At 32.9% G+C, this 22,725-nt stretch overlaps 2 protein-coding genes and 1 pseudogene across 3 annotated transcripts; 1 reads left to right on the forward strand and 2 right to left on the reverse strand.

Annotated features, from left to right (window-relative positions):
* Nucleotides 1-5,162: 5,162 nt before the first annotated feature.
* LOC114401278 (chaperonin 60 subunit alpha 2, chloroplastic-like) lies at nucleotides 5,163-12,757 on the reverse strand. 2 transcript variants are annotated; one of them, XM_028363752.1, is made up of 9 exons: nucleotides 12,440-12,757; nucleotides 12,199-12,364; nucleotides 10,914-11,035; nucleotides 10,605-10,812; nucleotides 10,371-10,516; nucleotides 9,706-10,012; nucleotides 8,912-9,162; nucleotides 6,297-6,497; nucleotides 5,163-5,895 (listed from the first exon to the last, which is right to left on the reverse strand). In XM_028363752.1, exons 1-9 carry the CDS (start codon nucleotides 12,518-12,520, stop codon nucleotides 5,608-5,610), a joined length of 1,770 nt encoding a protein of 589 aa, XP_028219553.1. In that variant the 5' UTR covers nucleotides 12,521-12,757; the 3' UTR covers nucleotides 5,163-5,607. The 2 variants fall into 2 exon arrangements, with proteins under 2 accessions (XP_028219553.1, XP_028219554.1); XM_028363753.1 differs by lacking the exon at nucleotides 12,440-12,757 and having other exon boundaries at nucleotides 10,934-11,035; nucleotides 12,199-12,329.
* A 2,613-nt stretch (nucleotides 12,758-15,370) lies between these two features.
* LOC114403548 lies at nucleotides 15,371-17,478 on the forward strand (annotated as a pseudogene).
* Nucleotides 17,479-18,309: 831 nt separating this feature from the next.
* Nucleotides 18,310-21,514, reverse strand: LOC114403751 (glycine cleavage system H protein 2, mitochondrial-like). Its single transcript, XM_028366897.1, has 3 exons — nucleotides 21,361-21,514; nucleotides 19,242-19,501; nucleotides 18,310-18,758 (listed from the first exon to the last, which is right to left on the reverse strand). The coding sequence occupies exons 1-3, from the start codon at nucleotides 21,437-21,439 to the stop codon at nucleotides 18,630-18,632; spliced, it is 468 nt and encodes a 155-aa protein (XP_028222698.1). The 5' UTR covers nucleotides 21,440-21,514; the 3' UTR covers nucleotides 18,310-18,629.
* Between the last annotated feature and the right edge of the window lie 1,211 nt (nucleotides 21,515-22,725).

Consider the following 22,725-nt stretch of genomic DNA (forward strand, 5'->3'; position numbering starts at 1 on the left):
CATAAGACTACGTCAAGTTCTTGATAACCACCAAGTCTCTACTAACTTATCAAAGTTACAAGTATTATTTATTATTATTTCTAACTCTTACACTTATAAATTCTACCCCAAACTTGACTTAAATTCAGTATTTTTTATTCTATCAAGTTACTGTTAGCTCTAAATAAATCAACATGATTTGTTGGAAGATTGCTTACCAACTAGAGTATGATTTTCTAAAAGACGAATATATTACTTAACACTTTTAGTATTTTCTCTCAAGATATACAAAGGGTTTTGAAAGTTTTGTATCTTTACAAGAATTCACAAAAAGTTTTACAAGAAATAATGAAAGAATGATTCACCTAGATGATTCGTGTCTTATTTTTTCAAAACTTATTTTATATATCGTCTTCATCTCCAAGTATCCATTGTTTCTCAACGATTGAATTTTTCATTCTTTGTATAAGGTCTCGAGTCTGTTAAAGCATTTAATGCTTACATTAAATGCACGTCTTTTCTCCATGCAAAGCTCATGTTGATAGGATAATGTGTCTTGTACTTCAGCAAGAAAGTCACTTATTTCATTATAGCAAGTCTGTAACAATATGACACGTCTTTTGATGAGAATCAACATCTTCTAAATTGTGGACTTCTTTTATTCTTTATAAGATTTTGACATATTTTAGGAGAATGTTTTCTATATGAAAGAATCTCAAATATAGAGTATTAAATTAAGGTCTTAAATACACTACTTAAATGTTATATCAAATCATTTTATAAGTGTATCGTCTAAAACATCAAACGCATGGAGACAAACTATGATATGATAGCATATCAAATGTAACTTTTATTATTTGTATTTATTTACATTTAACCAAAATAATTAGGAATCATGATTCATCTTTAAGACATAAATGTCTTTTCATTTAACAACAATTTTCTCTAGCAAAAATAACAACTTACTAGGTTGCATTTTTATTAGAAAATTAGGATAAGGGCAAGTGTCATTTAACTTTATATTTTAGATACATATTAGCAAGATACTTGTTAAATATATATTTTTTATTAATCACTAACATTTATTAAGAATCACAATATTAAAAGTGACAAATTTGTGTAAGTATTACTCCTTATTTAATAAATTTCTACTTAATTATAATTTGATAATTTTAAATGAAAATAACTAATGATAAAAAGTGGGTCAAAAAATATATTAGAAACTATATCAATATCACTCCTGTCTAATTTATTGTATTTGCATATATTAAAAAAAAACTTGGGCAACAATTGAATGCTATAAAGTAATTTGGTTTAAAACATATTTTGGTCCTACATGTGTGATACATTCTTAATTTTATCCCTATAAGTAAAACTTATTAAATTGAATACTAACATTCTTAATTTTATCATAGTATTACCACCACACTTTTGTTATTAATTTTTAAAGTAAGTAATGAATTATTTCTTGTTTTATGAAAATAAGGTTTCTAATTTATCTAGTACCAACTTCAACAGCTACAAACTAGATTAGCTTCTTTTGTATTTGTATTTATCTAAAAAAGTGTCAGTATCACTTTTTTTCTTTGGCTTCCATATTATCCAATTTTGTTGCCGGGGGAAAAATCATGTTGCTACCACAAAGGCATAGACCTAGAAAAGAGTGATATTATTTTAATGTTTTAATAAAATTTGAATCTTCAAATAGTTGGAAAGTTGGAATGAGATTAAGTTATTAATGGAGAGTTGAATAGGATAAGTTGGAGAAACAAAAGGTTACACATGTAGTTTTTCCTTTGAAAATATCAAAGTTGGAATTTTTTTTGGGACCCTTTTCCAACATGGGTCCAGTGCGGGTGTACATTGTAACACCCTAATTGAATCACATCAGAATGAGAGGAATTCAGAGACTATGCAAGTATGAAACTACACAGTTAAGGATGACTTAAAGAAGTTAATCGATACTACTTATACCAACAAAATGCATCTAGTTTTCGACAGCCTATTACGTAAAAACTTCACAGTTAAGTGTGTTTGGCTTGAACTAGTTATGGGAAGGGTGACCTTTTGGGAAATTTCCCAGAAAGCGTGTGGGTAAGAACAAAGCACACTAAAAAGTATTGTGTTGGTTTGTGGGGTTAGCCATTAATCCTGAAAGTAGCCAGGGCTGATTTTCGAGGTTTCAGAAAGGGTTACCTACAAAGGGTAAGCAATCAAAGTTGATTTTCGAGGTCTCGGAAAGGATTGCCTGCGAAGGATTATGACCAACAAGGTATTGAGTAAAGTGTCATCGCGTGAAGTGTCGTAGTGTGATAATCGTCAAGAATTTAAAAATCAAGGATGTTACAAATGGTATCAAAGCATATATCTCTCTTAGTACAATGTGATTCGAGGATGAACCAGGCGAAAGGTAGTGAGCATGTAATACCCCGATCGAGTCACACTAGAATGAGAGGGATCAAAAGGTTGTGCAGGTATGTGACTATACAACTAAGGATGACTTAAAGGAATTAATTGGTACTACCTATACCAAGAAGATACATATACTTTTCAATAGTCTATTACATAAGAACTTCACAGTTAAGTGGGCTTGACTTGGAGTAGTTATGGGGTGGGTGACCTTCTGGGAAGTTTCCTTAGTTGAATAAAGTGTCATCGCGTGAAGTGTCGTAGTGTGGGTAAGGACAAAACACGTTGAAAAGTCTCGTATTAGTTTGTAGGGTCAGTCATTGATCCTGAAAGCAGTCAGAGCTAATTTTTGAGGTCTTAGAAAGGGTTACTGCTTAGAACAAAGGATGAAAGTTTGAAAAAAAAAGAAAGAAAAAAAAGGCTTCAAGTCCCACATCGCTCAGGATAAACACTTGAATAGTGTTTCACTTCCTATATATAGAGAGCTCATTTCTCCTTTTTTCCTCGCCCCAGTTGAGAAGCATTTCCTCAACTTTTCTTTCTCCCTCCCATATTTCAGCCGATGCATTTCCGGCAAACTTCTCCCTCTTTCTTTCTATCGCTGTAAAATTACGGTTGGCTATAATGGTGACTTTTTAAAGTCATATTTTTGGTTGGCTATAAGAGTGACTTTTTAAGTCATATTTTCGGTTGGCTATAAGAGTGATTTTTTAAGTCATATTTTCGGTTGGCTAGACTTTTCAAGTCATATTTTTCGGTTGGCTATTAGAGTGACTTTTCAAGTCATATTTTTGGTTGGCTGTTAGAGTGACTTTTCAAGTCATATTTTTCGGATGGCTTTAGAGTGACTTTTCAAGTCATACAAGAGGGTGTAATTCTAGAAAAGGTTCCCTCAGTGCAGTGGGAATCTTATACAGTGATCTGGGTTGTTTTATCCTGGGGACTTCGTGGTTGATAGTCTGCTTGCATAATTTTTGGCAGTGCCACGAAACGTCTTAAAGAAAGCGACATTGTCCGCGACTCAGCCAATAATTTTGTCGGTTTGCCATAAACTATTGTTACAACAGTTACCTACCAACGGTTCTGACCGGTGGAGGGTTCTGACCAATAAGAATGTTGAGTGGAGTGTCATCATGTGAAGTGTCGTAATGTGAAAGTTGTCGAAAAGTTAAAAATCAGGAATGTTACACATTGCCAAACCATGCTCAGGGCTGGGCCTAAAAAGAAGTAGGGGTAGTTGTAGAAAGTTGAAACAAGATGCATTTGTCATATGTAGATTGCTACTCTTCTAAGATCAAGAAAATACAAGTATGAACCTCATGAATAGCGCAAAAATAATTTGGTTAAGCAAGTGATTAGACATGGGAAGTTAATGTACTAAAGTTAAGGTTGAATCATTCGAGTATTATTTGAGTTTGATCCTTAGCGGAAATAATTTTTTGTCATATCTTATTTTTCTTTCGACTAAACTTTGGATTAGTCAAGGTTCATTTCTCCATAGTAAACTTGAGGGTTAAAAAAATAGTTTGGTTAAGACAAAAATTAGTATCCTAATTAAAAAAGAGTTTAATGATCATGGATTATTAGTGTAAAAAACTTTTATAACGTAAAATTAATAAGAAATTATCGTTAATATGAATTTTAAGTTAATTATCATAAAAATAAAAACTTATTATATATAATAATTTATGATTTGATGATAATATAAAATAATTTTACATTTGTCATTACATAACCTATTTTTCCGTAAAAAAATAAGACCATTCACAACAAGAAAAATGGTTTATCAGCCAAGTAAGCAATGACTTCCGTTATTGTTTTCCAGTAAAAAGCGCTGCTGAACTGTGCATAGTCTAGATTGTTAGGAGGAAAATCGGTTAAATGAAGAGGATTGAAAAATGAGTTAGGTTTGTACTGTTTTCCAGTAAAACATACTGTTGAACTGTGCCTAGTCTATGTTTTGAGGAAAATTGGTTAAATAGAGAGGATTGAAAAATAAGTTAGGTTTGGAGAAAAGTAAAAGCACGTGTCTGTACAAAAAGAAAACCAGTGGTTACTGGTAATTCTTTGCAATATATATGGTCATAGTTCATGAAAGCAATTAACTCCACATAGTTGTAATTATACTTTAATTGTATATAGTAAAAGTCATTAAAGATATAGTTGGTATACATTAAAGTCAACTGGATTATAGTCAAGGAACTGAATCATTTTCTACTTTATTTACAAAGTATCTATCAAAAGGACAAGAAAGAGACCTGTCAACTACAAACAAGCAAAACCACATACACATGCCCAAAAAGCAAAAACTTGAAAAAGCCTATTCTTTCCGGTATTATGACTGAGTTTGAAACTTGATTTGATAGTTGACATTCCGGTAGCATATAACATACTCAGTAACTAAACAACAAAACCGCGAGTCCACGTAGCACGTAAGCCTTCAACATCCAATCTATTAGCGGGTGTACCTACTCATCGAATTAGATTAAAAAAGATCATTGACAAATACATCAAAACTTCTTTAGTCACTCATAATAAAACATGCACAAAGAAACTTTGTACCACAAAACTAAAATTAAAAATTAGATGGGGTATATTAAGTAATTGTCTTCCTTAAATTTACCGCTTAGGTTAAAAAAAATTATATGTAAGAATCGAAAATAATATTAAAAAATTTATAATACTTAGGCACACCCTGTTTAACCCACAAGGCAACACTTATACTTCCTTATTTTGAAGCATATAGACTATAATCATCCCATGACACAGCAAACTACAAGCACCCAAATTAGAGTTTATTATCAGCAATCTCCTCATAATATCGTATTACCGGTTTTATGGAACAAAACTATTAATATATTACCAATTTGGTGTCAACAACTTGAATTAAAAAAAAAAAAACATAGGTGTCGACAAAATTAATCGGTTAAACGAAGAAAGAAACCTTAACACTAATCAAAATTCCCAGTGGAATGCACTTTGAACTTCATCAATTGTCTAATTGTTCCTATTGCTTCATGACACATGGGTTTCATCAAGTCATAACTCGTGTAAGAAGCAACAGCCTCTGGCTTTGCCATTCTTGAAACGAGCATTCTTATTGCTGCTGGAGTACTAACCAACCCAAGGGACATTCACAAGCTTTGACTAAACCAATGGCATGGACACTGGAAAAGACTAAACTCTATTTTCAAAATTGTACTAACTGTTTTCTCTGTCTCAGGGAGTTATGCCAGGGACCAAGGGTACAGGTGGCTTCGGTTTCTTTATTTTATCCACCAAAATAGCTTGAGTAGTTAGAATGACACCAGCAACAGAAACTGCACTTTGAAGAGCACATCTTGCAACACGACTAGGATCCGCTACTCCAGCATTCAAAAGATCTTCATACGTGCCTGTCATTGCATTATATCCAGTTCTCCAATCATGTGTTCTAGTCTTCCGGACAACAATGTCTCCATCAACTCCGGCATTAGTTGCAATTGATTTTGCAGGTTCAAGGAGTGCCTGCAACGATTCATGTGCAACCGCTTACATATGTTAAAAGCACTCCAGAGTCCAGACAAGTTCATACTTCATATGGAATAACCTTTTTTTATGTGCTTGACTAGGCTATACAGGTAGTAAGTGAATGTTTCACCCAAAATAATGAGGTATACTTTATGAAATAAAAGCTTTTCTTTCAATTACAATACAAACAAGAATTTAAAAAAGAAAACTCGCAAATTTCCTGGATTTCAAAAGATTCAAATCTCATAAGTCAACACTCTACTAATTTAAATTTTTTCATGGAAAGAAACATTTTACATAAAAATAATCTTAGAACATTCACTACAAAGTAAAATCAATAGGAGAAGAAATATATGAAGATAAGAAAGAGAACTAGTATAGTAAAAAATGTACCACACCTTTGCTACAATATCAGCACCAATTTGCTCATCTAGATCTTCCATGGAGTTCCTTATTGTTGGTATCAAGTCCAATAGATGGACATATGTGGCACCCCCTCCAGGAACAATTCCCTCGCTTATGGCAGCAAATGTTGCATTCTTTGCATCCTCAATTCTAAGTTTCCTATCTTCGAGTTCTAGCTCAGTATGTGCACCTACCTACGCAATTGGTTATTGCATTATGCAATAAACACATGAGAATGAAAATAATGTAACATATTGTGGAAAAAATTTAAGAGAGTTGTTTCTATCTGTACAACGAATTGCAATAAAAAATTGTACAAATGAAAGTCAGTAAGATCTGTGCAATTAACACGATGGCCTACTAGATTTCATGCATAATCTATACAAGGATCATGTAGTAGATACTTCACTTCTTTTATAGGATACAAGCTAATTGTTAGTTTTCATTTAAAACTGTTAGAATGTGGGTTGTGGGTCTAACTCAACCCTACAAAACCGACTTATAAGGTGAGGATTATTTTCCACTTATATACTCTATCTCTAGCCAATGTGAGGACTTCAACATGCCCCTCTTTTGCCCACGGTTACCCACCACAATGTGGGACTTCAAACACACAGCTACCTAGAGGTGAGCACAATTAAGGCGGCTTTCCAACACTCCCCCTCACGCTCAAGGCTACCCGTCTAGAGTGTGATAAACACAAGGACCCACCAATACATCTAAGATAGGCTCTGATATCATATTAACAAGAGAACTTGAATAGTCAGTTGCATTAGGGTTCTCATTATTGTTGGATGCAAAATCGCCCTTGTTTATCCAACTCACAATATCAACTCTTGTGTCCTCAAAGACTTTGGAGGGTTAATTTATTCATCCAAAAAGCGCTCCACCTTAATGATGGACTTCTCACAGTGACCCATGTTACTTAAACCCTTCTACTGCACCTCCTCTTACCTTGATGCAATCCTTTTAAAATATGGATATAAGGTTGTATTTCAAAAACTTTAAATGGAGCTAAGTTTTCACTCTTGTGAGAAGTTGATATTGTGAATTGGACATAAGGATGTGGTGCATAACTTAGCTCGAATTAAAGTTTTTGAAATACAACCTTATGTCCCTACTTTAAAATGGTTGCATCAAGGCAGGAGGAGGTGCAATAAAAGGGTTTAAATAACATGGGTCACTGTGAGAAGCCCATCATTAAGGTGGAGAACTTTCTGGATGAACAAATTAACCCTCCAAAGTCTTTGAGGACACAGAAGTTGATATTGTGAGTTGGACAAACAAGGGTGATTTTGTTTCTAGCAAAAGTAAGGACCCTGATGCAACTGGTTATTCAAATTTGTTTGCTAATATGGTATCAGAGTATATCCTAAATGCATTGGTGGATCCTTGTGTTTCTCATGCTCTAGGCAGGTATCCTTGAGCGTGAGGGGGAGTGTTGGAAAGCCATCTTAATTGTATTTACCCCTAGGTAGTTGTGCGCAAAGAGAGGTGTGATAAAATCCCACATTGTGGCGGGTAGCAGTGGACAAGAGAGGAGCATGTTGAAGTTCCACATTAGCTAGAGATAGTGTCGAGATAGAGTATATAAGTGGGGAACAATCTTCACCTTACAAGTTAATTTTGTAGGATTGAATTAGACCCAAACCCATGTTGTAAGAAGAACCAAATGGCATTGACTGAAATTGCCCAATAGGTACATGAACTGCATACTACTAATTGAGGTAATACCATGTTAGAGTTCGTGTTAAATCAATTGACATTAAGTGAAGTTTCCCAATAGATATATCTTAAGGTAGGTGATGTGAGACTTTCCAACATTAATGATGAACAAAGCCCTATGACTAAGAAAATAAAGAAATCAATTCAAAATCTATTTTTACTAATTTTTTTTATTTTTGAAATCCTCACACAAATATTATGAATAAAAGGGCAGCCCAATGCATGAGGCACCCACCACAAACAAAGAGTTTGTTTCCACAATTAAACCTGTTCCAAGTCACAAGGCACCAACCTTACTGATATGTCAAGACTCAACCTCAGACAAGAATGTTATGCGGGAACTAACGTGGTGTGAGATCTAGAATCTAGATTTATATTATCTTTCATTTTTTGCAAGACTCAATCTCATAGAATTCAGAACCCTACAACAATTGATAGGGATAAAAATAGAACGACCACAATTCTGATTTGAGTTATTAGACAATCAATGGGCCATTTTGAGTCATTAGTTAAATGAATGATATAGATATTATTGTAATAATTGGTTTGACTGAAAATAGGAAATTAAAAAGTAGAAGAAAAATTATTGCAGAGAAGATAAGCAACAAATAGATGATATATTATAATAAATATAACATGAATGATATAGAAGTGATTAGTGAAAAAATTAGTAGGATCTCACTTTTGACAAGATCACATATCAAGAAGGCTAGTAGGTGACAAACTGTCAACAATCCATTTCTCAAGTCAAGTTAAAAGCAATAAATAACACTATGATCCAGTAAAACCCAAGAGTAAGAGATGATAAAGTAACATTAGCAAAGTAAAGAACAAAGGCCACCAGAATACAGACAGCCCCTGACATGTTTACTGAATTAGGTACCTTTATAACAGCTACACCACCAGAGAGTTTTGCAATTCTCTCTGAGAGCTTTCTTGACAGGTTTGCATTATCTGTTTCACTAAGATCCTTCTTTATCTGTGAAATTCTAGCTTGAATTTCAGCCTTCAAACTAGGATCAGCAATGATAGTTGTCTCATTACAGGTTATTCTCACTTTCAGTGCAGTGCCAAGCTGGTCTGATGTGGCACAATCAAGTGTGAGACCCAAGTCTCCAGAAAGAAAATCAGCTCCTGTGGTGTTAATGTCAACATGAGGTCAAACAAGCAGAACAGAAAAAGTGTGCTGATCTTAAACAAGGCTAGACAGAAAGACTGTTTCTGAGATATGGGAAAAAAAAATACATCATGGTTATATTTAAGAAAACAAAATCAGAATTTCAAAGTATCCTCATACTGTCATACAGATAGTCACATGCCATGCACAAAAAACAACTCCAAAATTTAACATCCCCCATATGTAATTCAAGTCTTTATCAATAATTATTTCTATTAACAGTCAACTGAGGACCTGAAACATCACACAAGGTTTATTGCAAATTTTGAAACCAAGACCTGGGCAAATATTAAATGACAAGGTGGCATCACATCAGTGCCCAATGCAGTCAAACTGCTTAACTAAAACAAATTAATAAATGAAAACAAAAAGCAATGACAGAAAAGTTTCTTGTCTCAAACAAATTGCATAGACTTCACAAAAAGAATTCAAAAATAGGAAACATAAGAGGAAGTTGGCAGAAATATCAACCAAGATTATCAAATTCTGTAGGAACTCACCAGTCATAAGTGCAATGTCTTGTAACAAAGCTTTCTTTGCACCTCCAAATCCTGGACATTTTACAACTGCAACTCTTAGTAATCCTTGCATTTTGTTCACCACTAAGGTCTCCAACACTTGCTTTGTGATATCCTCTGCAATAATTAAGAGTGGGGCATTCAACTGCATAGCCTTTTCCAGCAAAGGAACTATTTCTTTGACATTTGAAATCTTTTGATCAGTTACCAAAACTTTAACCCAGTCAAACTCTACAATGGACTTCTCCTGGTTTGTAATGAAGTGAGGAGACATGTAACCCTTATTGAACTGTACAAAAAGGACAAACAACAACTGTAATAGGGCAAAACACAAGGATTATTCAGATATGAGCAAGAAAAACTGATGTTGGTTATTGAGTAATATTATCTGTTAGAATATATAAAAATATCTTATCATATTTTAGAGCATCTTACTTAGACTCTCCTTTAAGATTAGTTTCCCATAGGATTGATTACCATATTTCATTATCTCATTATTATTTTCCCTAATTAGTTAGGATTATAAGTAGTGCTCTAGGTCTAGGTTACAAGAACATAATATCACATGGTAAACATTACAGTACTCGAAATATTATTATTCAAAGTGTCTTTTCTCGTAATCTCTTTCCTCTCAACATTATCTCTACCTTCATCCCTTCTTCAATTATCACAGAGGTTTCAGATGATGAGGAAGACTCAATAGATATCACCCCATCTGAACCAATCTTGTCCATAGCTTCAGCAATCAAGTTACCAACATACTCGTCGTTTCCAGCAGAAATCGAGGCTACAGCTGCAAAAGAGAAGGAAAATATCTTCAACATCTTCTTGTGAAGAAAACCCCTTAATTTTACAAAATTCAAACAAACAGAAGCTAAGACCTTTAATATGCTCCCTTCCTTCAACAGGAACACTTCTCTCCTTCAAGAACTTGACCAGCTCCTTTACAGTCTTTTCCATCCCCTTCTTCAAAGAAATAGGATTAGCCCCAAAAGCAACTGCTAGTAGTCCAGACTTAATCATGGCCCGAGCCAAAATAATTGCAGTGCTAGTACCATCACCAGCCAACTCATTCATTTTGCTTGCAACCTACGAGGAGGAAAACTAATAACATAAATACATCTCTGGTTATTATTGTCTCAAATTTTATCCATTTAACCCGAGGCAAAATCCTAACAACCATGATCAACCTCTTGAATTAGGATGGCACCTGCATTCTCAATTGCATCCGAAAGCTCAATGGATCGAGCAATTGTAACGCCATCATTAATCACTTTAAGGTTTCCAGATTCAGAAAGAATAACATTTCGTCCTGCATGGTTAGGAATGAAACAAATAAGCAAGAAAAAACAACAAACACTGGACCAGAATCAACCAATGACTATATAATAATATTGAGATTTGAAAGCAAGGAATTTCCAGCTCAAATATAATTTAAAGCATGTTAAGAAAGATAGAATAGAGGTATTTGACTGAAACCGAGTGTCTGAATTACACAGTGGTGCCTCTTTATATAGATTAATTACAATCAATACAATTAATTATAGGAGATATTGTTCTTATAATTCTGATTTGATAATAAAGACAAAATCCGAAACTGATCCTATTCTAACCTTATCCTGATCCTATTATGATTCTCAACAAAGCAATTGTGAGGCTTTTAGTGTTTCTTCAAATTAGCTTACGTTGTGTACAAAACAGCTTACAATCAAACCAAAGCCCAATCAAAACAAAAAATGCACTCAGTGCATGTTTGGGTTCATATTGGATCATCCAAAATCATGTTAAAATACCAGCTAACATGCATTTAGTTAATTTTTTGTGTATTTGGGTGCGCGTTTGCTTAATTAATTCAGAATGAAATTGATCTTGAGGTGAAGTAATTTATGTCCAGATGTTTAATGTTTTAATTATAAAACCAAGTTAGTAGTATGCAATACAAAAAAATTTATACATCACAACTTACCTAAAGTTTCTTCAACTCAATCGATTTTGGATCCAATGTAATTTCTCAAAGTGAAACCAAGCATGTGAACACTTACCTAAAATCATATTAGCTGGAATTTGAACATGACTTTTGGATAATCCAACATGAATTCAAACATGTTCACTTGTTTGGTCCCACGTTGAGCAAATGATTTTCGGGTCTAAAGTCGATTCCAAGTAGCTTTTATGTTGGATTAAAAAAAATATTTAAGTTGAGCTTTACTGCTAACTTCGAGACAAAAACGTCCAAACATAAATCATTTTACTTCAAAATCAATTTCATCAAAACCAATTTTGCAAGGGCTCACCCAAACACGCACTTAATCAAATGCAGATAGAGATTCTAGATATTGGCCATTGTTGAGGCAGAAATGCAACTGAATATGATAGCAATTAAGTAACGCAACAAATTAAAAAACACAATAACAATGGTTTGGTTAATAATCAAATTGCTAAGCATAGTCCATATCGATATATATATATATACACCTTTGGGTCCAACGGTGAGAGAAACAGCATCGGCAAGTTTATCAATCCCAGCTTGTAAGGCTTCTCTGCACTCTTTGCCAAATAATATCTTCTTAGGGCCAGCACACACCACAAAACGTGGCGTTTTGCGAACCCCAAATGCCACCGTTTGGTTCCAACGAAAAGGCTGCAACAACAAAAACAGCGTAGTCAGAAACTTGGAGGAGAGTGAGAGAGCAAAAGTAAAGATACTTATACTTACTGAGAATGATGAAAAGGAAGGGTTTTTGTTATTGGGAGGGAAGAAGAAGAGCGAGGAGGAGAGAGACACGTGGCTGCTCATGATGTATCGTGGGAGACAGAGTTTGAAAAAAGTGGAAGCTCACTTCTTCTTCTTCTTCTTCTTCAAGGAGTTTTTTTTTTATGTATGGATTGAAAAGTGGAGGCTCTCGCCTTCGCTGACTGAAACAGCCACCGCGGGTTACGCTGTTTCCGCCGTCGCGGGCTCGTCGGCACCGGCGGTTTTGCGTTACTGATGGATGTCGTAAACCAAAATCGTCGCACAACGATCTTGTTTGCGATGTCGTTTGTGCGAGCCATTTTAATATATTTTATAGTGAAAATCAGATAAATAAATAAATATTTTTATAACCCAAGTTAAGAATTAAAAAAAATAATTAAAATTTAGGAAACATTTTTTAAACCAGACAAATTAAAATTAGAATTTATATATAATGAAAATTGAATTGTCCTATGTTTAAGAAATTTAAAGTAATTTAACCAAGTAAAATATTTTTTTTAAAATGAAATAATTATAAATTAAAGCAATTCAAATTCTAGCATTTTAAATTCTCAAATTTTTTAAAAGTCTTTATCCAAAACACAAAAACTTACTAATAAGGAAGTCGCAATATTTTATGCCTACCTACTCTTTTTCATCTCGTGATATGTTTGATAGTTGGACAAATCCTATTCAAAGATTTCTTTGAACTTAACTTTGATGGTTCTTATGTTCATGCAACAGATTTTGCATCTTGTGGAGCTGTCTTTCACAATAGCGATGGAAAATTTATCCAAGCTTTTTCTAAAAGACTTGACCATTGCCATATCTTAGAAACTCATCTACAAGTCATCTTTTATGCGATGAAGATGACATTGTATTTGAAGGTAGACACTTTGATAGTTGAGTCTGATTGCCTTGAGGCTATTCAACTATTGGATGGTGTTGATCATTAAGGAAGCTAGTTTTGTGACCTTCTTGATGAGATCATTGGAGTGAAGCTTTAGTTTCGCAGTGCTTTATAGGGCATATTTGCAGATAAACCAACAAATTGGCCAATTCCTTTGCCAAATATGGCTTATCTTTGTCATCTCATGTTAGTTATTTTGATTTGTTATTAACTCCTTTAATGGAGGATGATTTGTTATTAACTCCTATGATGAATTTTAATTGATTGGTGTCTATGGCTCTTTGCCAGACTATTTAGACCGATAAAAATAATAATGTTCAATGAAAGATAGGTAGGAAATTGTCATATTTTTTAAGATTTGAAGATTTTACATAAGCAATATAAATTTTATTATCAATATTTTATTTTGACTGGGCTATCAATATTATTTTAAGAAATCTATAAACATAATTATTGTTATTAATATAATGTTATGTATTCAATAAAATTTTATGAAAATACTACATTAACTTATATCATTTCCAAATTTAACAATTAATTAGTGTTAAGTACTACAATTTATAAAAGTGGTTCATAGTAGCATTTATTTGATCTCAGAGAATTTAACAGGGTCAATTGTTAAACATATCTCCCTTTCTTATTACACTAGTATAATAGTGGTTCGCATATTTTTCATTTTTGTATTATTAAATTTACTTAAATAGTCTCACTCCTCTTTCTATTTTTATATTAAATTTAGGTTTAAATATAATTTTAGTTTTTTTTATTTTTTCAAATTCAAAATTTTGATCTTCCTATTTTAAAATAGAGATTTTTGGTTCTCTTATTTTAAAAATTTATAATTTTGGTCTAATCTTTAATTTTATCTATATTTATTTATTTTATTTCTTAAATTTAAATTAAGTAAATAATTTTTTCTTAATGATACTTTAAATTGAATACGTTAAATCTAAGGTTTAATTAGACCAAAATATGTTAGGTCTATGAATGAACATTCACAAGGTCGAGTGCAAGGTTCATTCTCGGGATACTAAATGGGATGAAATATCTCTTTTGTCCACTTATAAAATCCCTACACTACAATTTTTCACTCCCATAACCCCATGAACCAAGTAGCATTGCCCTCCTCCGAGAATTGTCATGTCGCGCTTCCCCACCCCGATCATAGTTTGAATATACGACCAAATCATGCTGCACCACCCCTTCCGTAGTCAATATTCACACAACCCACCCCTTCAAGATCTAATACCATCTTGTCGCACGCAACCCCACCATAGGGAGTGATACATGTTTGAATATTCAAAACGGCGTACTTGTTTGTCAAATCATTAACCCCATCATAGGGAGTGATACATGTTTGAATATTCAAAACGGCGTACTTGTTTGCCAAATCATTTTTTGACGATGGTGTCGACCTTGGCCATAACGACATCGTCTCGCTTGAGCTTGGTGGTGGTGACAACAAACTTCGACACATGTGTATGGCTCAACTGTTTGTATTTTTTTTTATCAATGCCACAAAAGATTTGATAAAGCTTTGGTTTAGATTGATGTTTTTTTTTGTTGTATGACATAATTAGGGTGTGATGGAGGAGGATTCGATTTTCAAGACGAAACAAATTAAGAAACGAAAATATGATTCTATTAAATTATTATACAATAAAATCATTTTTTCATTATTTACTTAGAGTGAAAAGTAAAGTTACAAAAATAGGATTCTATTATATAATATACACCAAAATTGTATTTTTATTATTTTGTTTTTCATCCCAAATAAACAACAAAAACACAATTTCTATTATACACTATATAACCAAACTACACGCATAACAATGTTTTAAACTGCGGTCTGCAACCGCAATTGGGGCCGCAACATAAAGGTATTTTGATTCACCGCAATTTTGGCAGCATTTTCCCGCAATTGCCCGTAGCGTAAAGGATTTTTGACTTGCCGCAACCGCAATTTAAAATCATGCATAAGTTAGTTGTTTTCAATTCACTGAACTTGGAAATTATTATGTGGAATTAAAACGACAGTGCAGCACACCAGTGCTTCTCTTACCATCAATGAGAATTACGACTCCGATGTTCGCGATGATACTGAAACCTTCCTCAATCGGATAGTTCCTGAGGTTTCTTTCTTTCTATCACCAATTTGATGCATTCATCTGCTCCATGGAAGCATACTCTAGAGGGTTAGTACTTTGTTTGTTTGTTTTTTTAGTTCTCAATATTTGTTATCGCTTTTTAATTTTTTTAATTAAATGGAGCTGATCTAGCTTCAATAATGTGATTCTGTTTTTGAATCGTTATTATACTTCATATATTCACCAGAAAGCCTCTGTGATTAGATGAATTTTATAGTCCATTCTAATCCTCTCACCTGAACATGTTCCTTTTAGCTTCTGAAATTCTAATTGGAGATTATGTGCTAATATATTTGCCAGTGCCTGTATTTTTTATGTCTCATAATATCATAACTAAGTTGTTAGTTATACTGTGCATCTTTGACAAATGGTTTTGGATTTGAAATTTTGCAGGGCCAGATGACATGCCAGCTCATATTAAATCATCGATGTTTGGTTGTACACTCGCGTGAGAAATACTTCCATCTTTCAGTTTTATTCATCATGCTGAAAACATGTGGTTATGTTATCATCTACTTACATATTGTATTTTTACATTTTTAGGGTACCCATTACAAATGGGAAGCTTAACATGGGCACATAGCAGGTATTAAAATTCATCTTTGCAATGATGTATCAAAAATGATCTTTATTAATATCTATATTGTTACTAGATGCACACAAGCACACATATATGTAGAGACTGGAGGGGGTGGGGGACTCCTTTTAAGTGCTGGGATAAAGAGCTCTGTGATAACGAATTAATTTTCGTTGCACTTTTGGAATTTTGTGAATCCATCCATGAACACTCCTGTTGCTGAGCAATTCTTAAAAGATTCGTGGCCTTGCATGAAAAGTCCGCAGCTACCCATGTTTATTTTATGCACAGGCACATTCAAGGAGTTGAATCAATGCTTCCATTGTCGATAGTGTTCCAAAAGTAGTTGTCTCCAGCAATGTTGTTAAATGGTGGAATTTTTGCCGACTGCCATAGACAATTTGTGAAGGGAGGTGTGCTATGCCTTGCCGTAGGCCGCAATGTGTGTTTATATGGTGGAATTTTGGCCTTCCGCTATATTCTGCCATTGATAACACTGTTCTCCACTCTCCAGTAATTCACTAGTGATGCCATATACCGGGGGAGTGATGGATATATATATTTCATAATGATTGATTCATAATACACTATTTCTGATTAGGATAAACCTATTATTTCACGAACAGATTTAAGATCTCACAATACTGCCGTTCATGATGCCTGAACTTGAGACTAAGTTCATGTATAAAACGATAGGGTTTATCAGTAAAATTTAACAAGGATAGACAAAATTATAGATCTTGACTGTGCAACTAACAAGACAATGCCATTGATTCTTACTTGTAAGAACAGATGAAAAACTGATTTTCATAGGAGTTGAATGTGAACCATCTATGCTATGTAAGTTTTGATTGAGGAAATGAAGTATGAAATTTCATATATTGTGTACTGGGGTTTTCTTCAATAAAATTAATCTTTATAAATTGAAAAATACAATTTTAATATGATAGTGTTTAATATCTATCATATATGTTGGTTTATGATTGGATCTGTGATAAAGGAGTTGGTTTGGTTGACATGAATAACTATTTAGTTACTATTTGCAGATGTTCTCACTGGCATTCAGTTTGGTATAATGTAACATCCAAGCTAATAATAATTTATTTCTTCTTTTTATGTTCAAGGGTATATGGCTCTGTGAACATCGGGATCATCCTACCCCACGAAGAATTGTTGTCACACTTAATGAAATATGAGGTGCTAAGATCTGTTTGTTATACCTCACCTTCGTGATCAAGACAATCTCACTTTGTAATTTATAGCAGGATGTGTGCTACAGATCTACCTTTTTTTGCCAATGTAATTTGAGTACCTTGATATGATATGGACACAAATGCGGATAGCATTATGACCCTTTAATGCATATAAGTATTTCATATAATTATTATCAGGGCAAATTACATCAGCATCCTCTAAGATTCAACAAAGTTACACTTATACATGATGCACTTCCCATTTTTAACCTTTACAAACCTCCCTCAATATAATAACGTAATACTATATTCTTCTTACATTAACAGAAACCTTCCATGACTTGTACTATATCGTTATATGCGTTGAAATATATTTTACCTAATATTTTTTTTTACTAATTGGAACCTCTTTTAGCTGCTGATGTACTACATTTATCCTCTTAGGCTGAATAATATTGCATTATTCTACTTAAAAAAAAAAACAGGATTGTTGAGCTTTTAATTTCTTTCACAAGATGGATCCTTCATTTCATAAAGATGATACCTTTCAGCAAAATATGCTTTCCGTATACAATTAATCACCAATGGCTCATGCCAGTAATTGCACTACCATTATGGAGACACCATATGACTAGACTTAAGAGTATCCAGAAATGAATGAATATGGCGCACAATAGGTGGATCTGAGGCGTGAAAGATGAGACTTACATGGCACCAAAAATTGACTAGGGGCTGATGTGAAGAAAGAAACGTACGGACTTAAGAATGATTTCATCAATTAAACTCATAGTTTAGCGTCATAAGTAAATTTATATTATTTTTTTTTACATCAAATAGACATGTTTTTTTCCCATTGAATTATTTCTGAAATTTTCAGGAAAGAGACGTCCACATGATCATCGAAGAAATTGCTTAGAATCCACGGAGTTTAGTGACCAACTGTAGCAATAAGAATAATTTGTTATATGCAATATACGCAGATGATGTCTATCTTGTGTAAAGAATATGGAAACTTGAAATCTCAATTCTTGATAACTACGGTCCATCTTATTTATCAAACCATTATAGACATCATCTAACAAAAATAGCATAACTTTGAAAGAAAACTAGAAGTTATTATTGTTATCATCATCATCATTTTACCTCTTTATCAATTTCATTTTTCCATTGCAAAGAGTGAAAAATATCATCCCACTGGTTCAGAAGCTTATGAAAAATAAAAATAGAGCAGTGGTCAAACCATGACACAAGGAGAAAAAGGAATAAGTAATTTAGCAGCTTTCCCAATAAAAACATGATCTACACCATGGAGATTGGAGAGTGCTGAAAGATCTTGGCAAGACCATCAGTGCTTGGAATCTTCTTCTTCACAGAACTTGGAGTATTGTTCTGAATCCATCAAGTTGTTTAGTTCACCACTGTCATTTATTTCAACTTTAATTATCCATCCATCTTTATAAGGGCTTGAATTGACCTGTGTGAAGAAATGTAGGACAACATGAAAACACTAGGTGTTGATAAAAAAAAGAAAAGAATTTATGGCAATACTTTCAGCATTACATAGGCATAGTGATCCAAAATGTAGCATGTAAACACTTTGTACACAGGAGAAAAAAAAATAGTTAATGCACATAAACTCAGCATACACATCTTGTCCTTCATGTAAAAAGTTACTCCCTTTGTCCCATAATGACTGATGTTTAAGATTTTTTCACACAGGCCAATAAAATAAGAATTCCAAGAGAATGAACATTTATTAGAGAATAATTTTACTTAAATATCTGTGTTGTCTCTCTTAATTTCAATAAATCTATTATTAAGTCTTCCTCAACAACATTATTTATTATAGGACAAAATTGGAATAAATATTTTAATGTCTCATTGAAAAGTGAGAACATCAGTTAATTTAGAATTTTGGGACGGAGGGAGTATTTGAGAATGAGGCAATAAAACTCACCAAAGCAGGAGAGCTGTTAAGGGCTTCATTGACTTCAACAACTTTTCCTGAAATAGGAGAGTTAATATCACTAGTAGCCTTCACACTTTCAACTGCACCAAAACTACCTCCTTGTGTCACAGCTGCTCCCACTTCTGGCAATTCAACATATACAACATCACCCAAATGATCTTGGGCATGATCAGTTATGCCGATGGTTGCGTAATTTCCATCAACTTTCACCCACTCATGAGAATCAACATACTTGAAATCTTTAATAACTGGAGGTACAACATAGAAGAAGCCAAGAAGGCATGTTAGAGGGATAACTAAAAGTCAACAACTTAATCACTTAAAGCAAAGAGTTCTTTTCACATTTTGAAGCCATTATGTAGATTAACTTCAGAAATGTTAGTTGCAACAACTACAAAAATAATCACTTTCATATTCTACATGTTCAAATGGACATTTACATTTAGCATATAATTGGAGATGTGAATATGGAATGAATCTGAAAATCACCAAAACCCATACGATGTTTAAATTCAAGATATAAAACTAAACAGGCACACAGGAGGCATTTTCAATCAGGCAAGCTCATACCAAGATAATTTTCCTCCTACAAATTGCAATTTTGTTTACTTCTTTTCCAAAATGTTTACAAGCAAACAATGATATTGATGATCCAAGAGTTTGATTTTACATAAATTTTAACATATAAAGCTCCAATGTAATGTACCTAAATAATATTAGTTCAGGAAAGAACAGAATTTAAGCAACTTCAAGATCCCATCAGATCTGGATAGTAGATTGTGGAATACTAAAGGGTTTGTTTGGTTTCAAGGAGGAGAATTACTTTTGAGCAGAATCTAATTTGGAAAAATTACCTCGAAGCAATGAGTTAACTGTTAAGTAATGTTTACCCAGCCAATTGGGATTAATGAGTATTGTTTGTATTAAGTTAGGCAAAATTTAATATATAACCCAATGAGAAGCACATTTTTTTTATAAAAAAAACCTTAATGAGAAGCAATTGATAAAAGTTATGTAAAAAATGCAATGAAAAGTAATGGTTTATTTGATGTAAAATTTTCTATAAAAGACCAAAACACCTAAAAGTAATTCTCCACCAAATTTCCAAATATGCACTAGAAAACGAGAAACAACCTTTTGCTCTGATGTAGTAATACTAAAGCTTCAACATTGAAAATGCAACAAACAACAGCATAGCTACAACTCAAGATTCAAACTTTCGGGAACAAACTCTCTGAAAATGTATACAAACATGAAATATTTCAATTTTAATTTTGGAATTTATCCTGGTTTCTTATATACATTTAGTATTCAAAAAATCTCTTCTTTTTATTTTCCCCCTTCTATCACTATCCATTACCAGCTCCAGTTTTGTCATTCTGCTGCTTGATTGATGTAACTAATTGGGCCAATAAGGTCCACTAGGTCCAGAATGCAGCCCATTAAGTAGGCCACAGATAGTACATGCCATTAAGAATGTGGAAAACTAATAAAGGTTAAAAAAAAAAAACTATGGGTCTTACTTACTAGTGAGTGTGCTGATTAAGAAATAAAAAAATAAAGTATTTATTGTGAAAATAATAAGGGAATACAAAAAATATTATGAGTAGTGCAATTTTATGCACCCCAAATAAAAACTTTTCTACTTTAACTTCCTAGCATTTGCTAAAAACTAATCATAAAAAATTGGGCACAGGGCATTTTTAATGTTATTTTGTTGGTGGGTGGGTGACTGGGTGATGCACTTTCCCTTCCCACCACCGCTTAGAAAGCTCCCTGCCATTAAAATATAGATAATGTAAAGGTGGAAAGAGCAATGCCAACGAGACAAAGACGTTAAGAGAGATCTCTATTCATGGCGGAAACCACACTATATGTTAGAACTATGATGCCATATTATACATAAGAAAACATAAGAAGAAATGTGAATTTCCCATCCAGAAGAGAAGAGACATGAGATTTAATATGAAACATTGAATTACATCGATCAAGATCCACAACATAACACATGACAACAACTCAATTGTAAGTGATTAGTCAATTAAACAAAACATATGAAAAGCAGATCACAAAGAGAAGAAGAGGATGAAGGAGAATGAGATGCTACCATTAGAAAAGCCTCTGTGAAACACAGAGATCCTCAGGTAAGAGGCAGCTCTTGAAGCCCACAATTGCCTGCAAGCCATTTCTCTCTCTCTCTCTCTACACTTATGCTGTGGTCATGCTGAACATTCATTTATTTATATTGAGGGGGTTGGTGAGAGCTTTTGTTCTTTTTTTTTATTCCTTCAAGAATATTTATTCTTAGTTTGAAAAAATATTTCATCTTTTTTAATACAAAAATAAAATAAAATATTCTTTCTGTTTTCATTATTGTTTAATGAGTCACAATCAAATCGATTCATTGAGTCTTTAATGCAATATTTTATATAAAAATTTCTTTCTTATACAATTACATATTTTTATTTTATGACATGCATTTTGTAAAATTTTATATCAAATTATTTTTTTAAAATTAATAGTTCGATAAAATAATTTTTTTTAATTATTTTAATCAAAATATAATTTTATTAATTAGTATTAAGTATAAAAAATATTTACATCTAAATACTATCATTAAAAACATTTTAATTTTTTTAATTGTAAATTTTAAATATTTATATTTTAATTTGTATTTTTACTATTAATAGGTTTTTTGTCAAAATATTTTTAAACTTTATAAAGTTTCACATTTTACATATACTTATAATAATCAAACAAATATACGGAATACTTCTTAATGATGTTGTATTCATATAGAATATAGAAAAACTGAACGGATATTTTTCTGTTGTTGTTACTTTTTTTATGCATCATAAGCAAAATGGTATTATATTTATACAGAAAATTGGAGATAAGTGCCAAGTGGGCCTTTGTGTTCGGTAAGGCCGAATCTATGATTAATTTTTTTGGCCGAAGGAATCTTAAACAGTACCAACATGGGCAGAACAAAGACCCATAGGGCCATAGGGGTGAAGAATGGTGGGTCCCCGAAGTTGGTGAGCATCTGAGGATGACAATATATATTTTAAGAGGGCCAAAATATGTCGAAGCAATTATTAAATTCACACATCAATAGTTAAATATACAATTTTCGTTTATTTTATATTTTCCTTTTTTTAAAACAAATTTCTAAAATATATTTCTGTCAAGAGGTAAATGTTCTAAAAATTAATTTCCAAATGCGTTCAACACATTTTTCATACATAAATAATTCTTTTTTTTAAGACTATGGAAAACGGCGTGTTAGTTAAGATAGTTTGGATATGATTTAAGGCTTAGTGAGTTAAATAAATTTGAGGCAAGGGGAAATTATTCGTTCCATCTTTTATTTTATCTGTAGATTGACTTTTTGTTTTTGTGAAGCAGAAACCCTTAGATGAGGGATTTCTCTCCTGTTTTCTATTCTTTTCATTCCATTTAATAAAATCTT

The sequence above is a fragment of the Glycine soja genome, chromosome 20, assembly GCF_004193775.1.
Source record: "Glycine soja cultivar W05 chromosome 20, ASM419377v2, whole genome shotgun sequence".
NCBI classification, from domain to species: Eukaryota; Viridiplantae; Streptophyta; class Magnoliopsida; order Fabales; family Fabaceae; genus Glycine; species Glycine soja.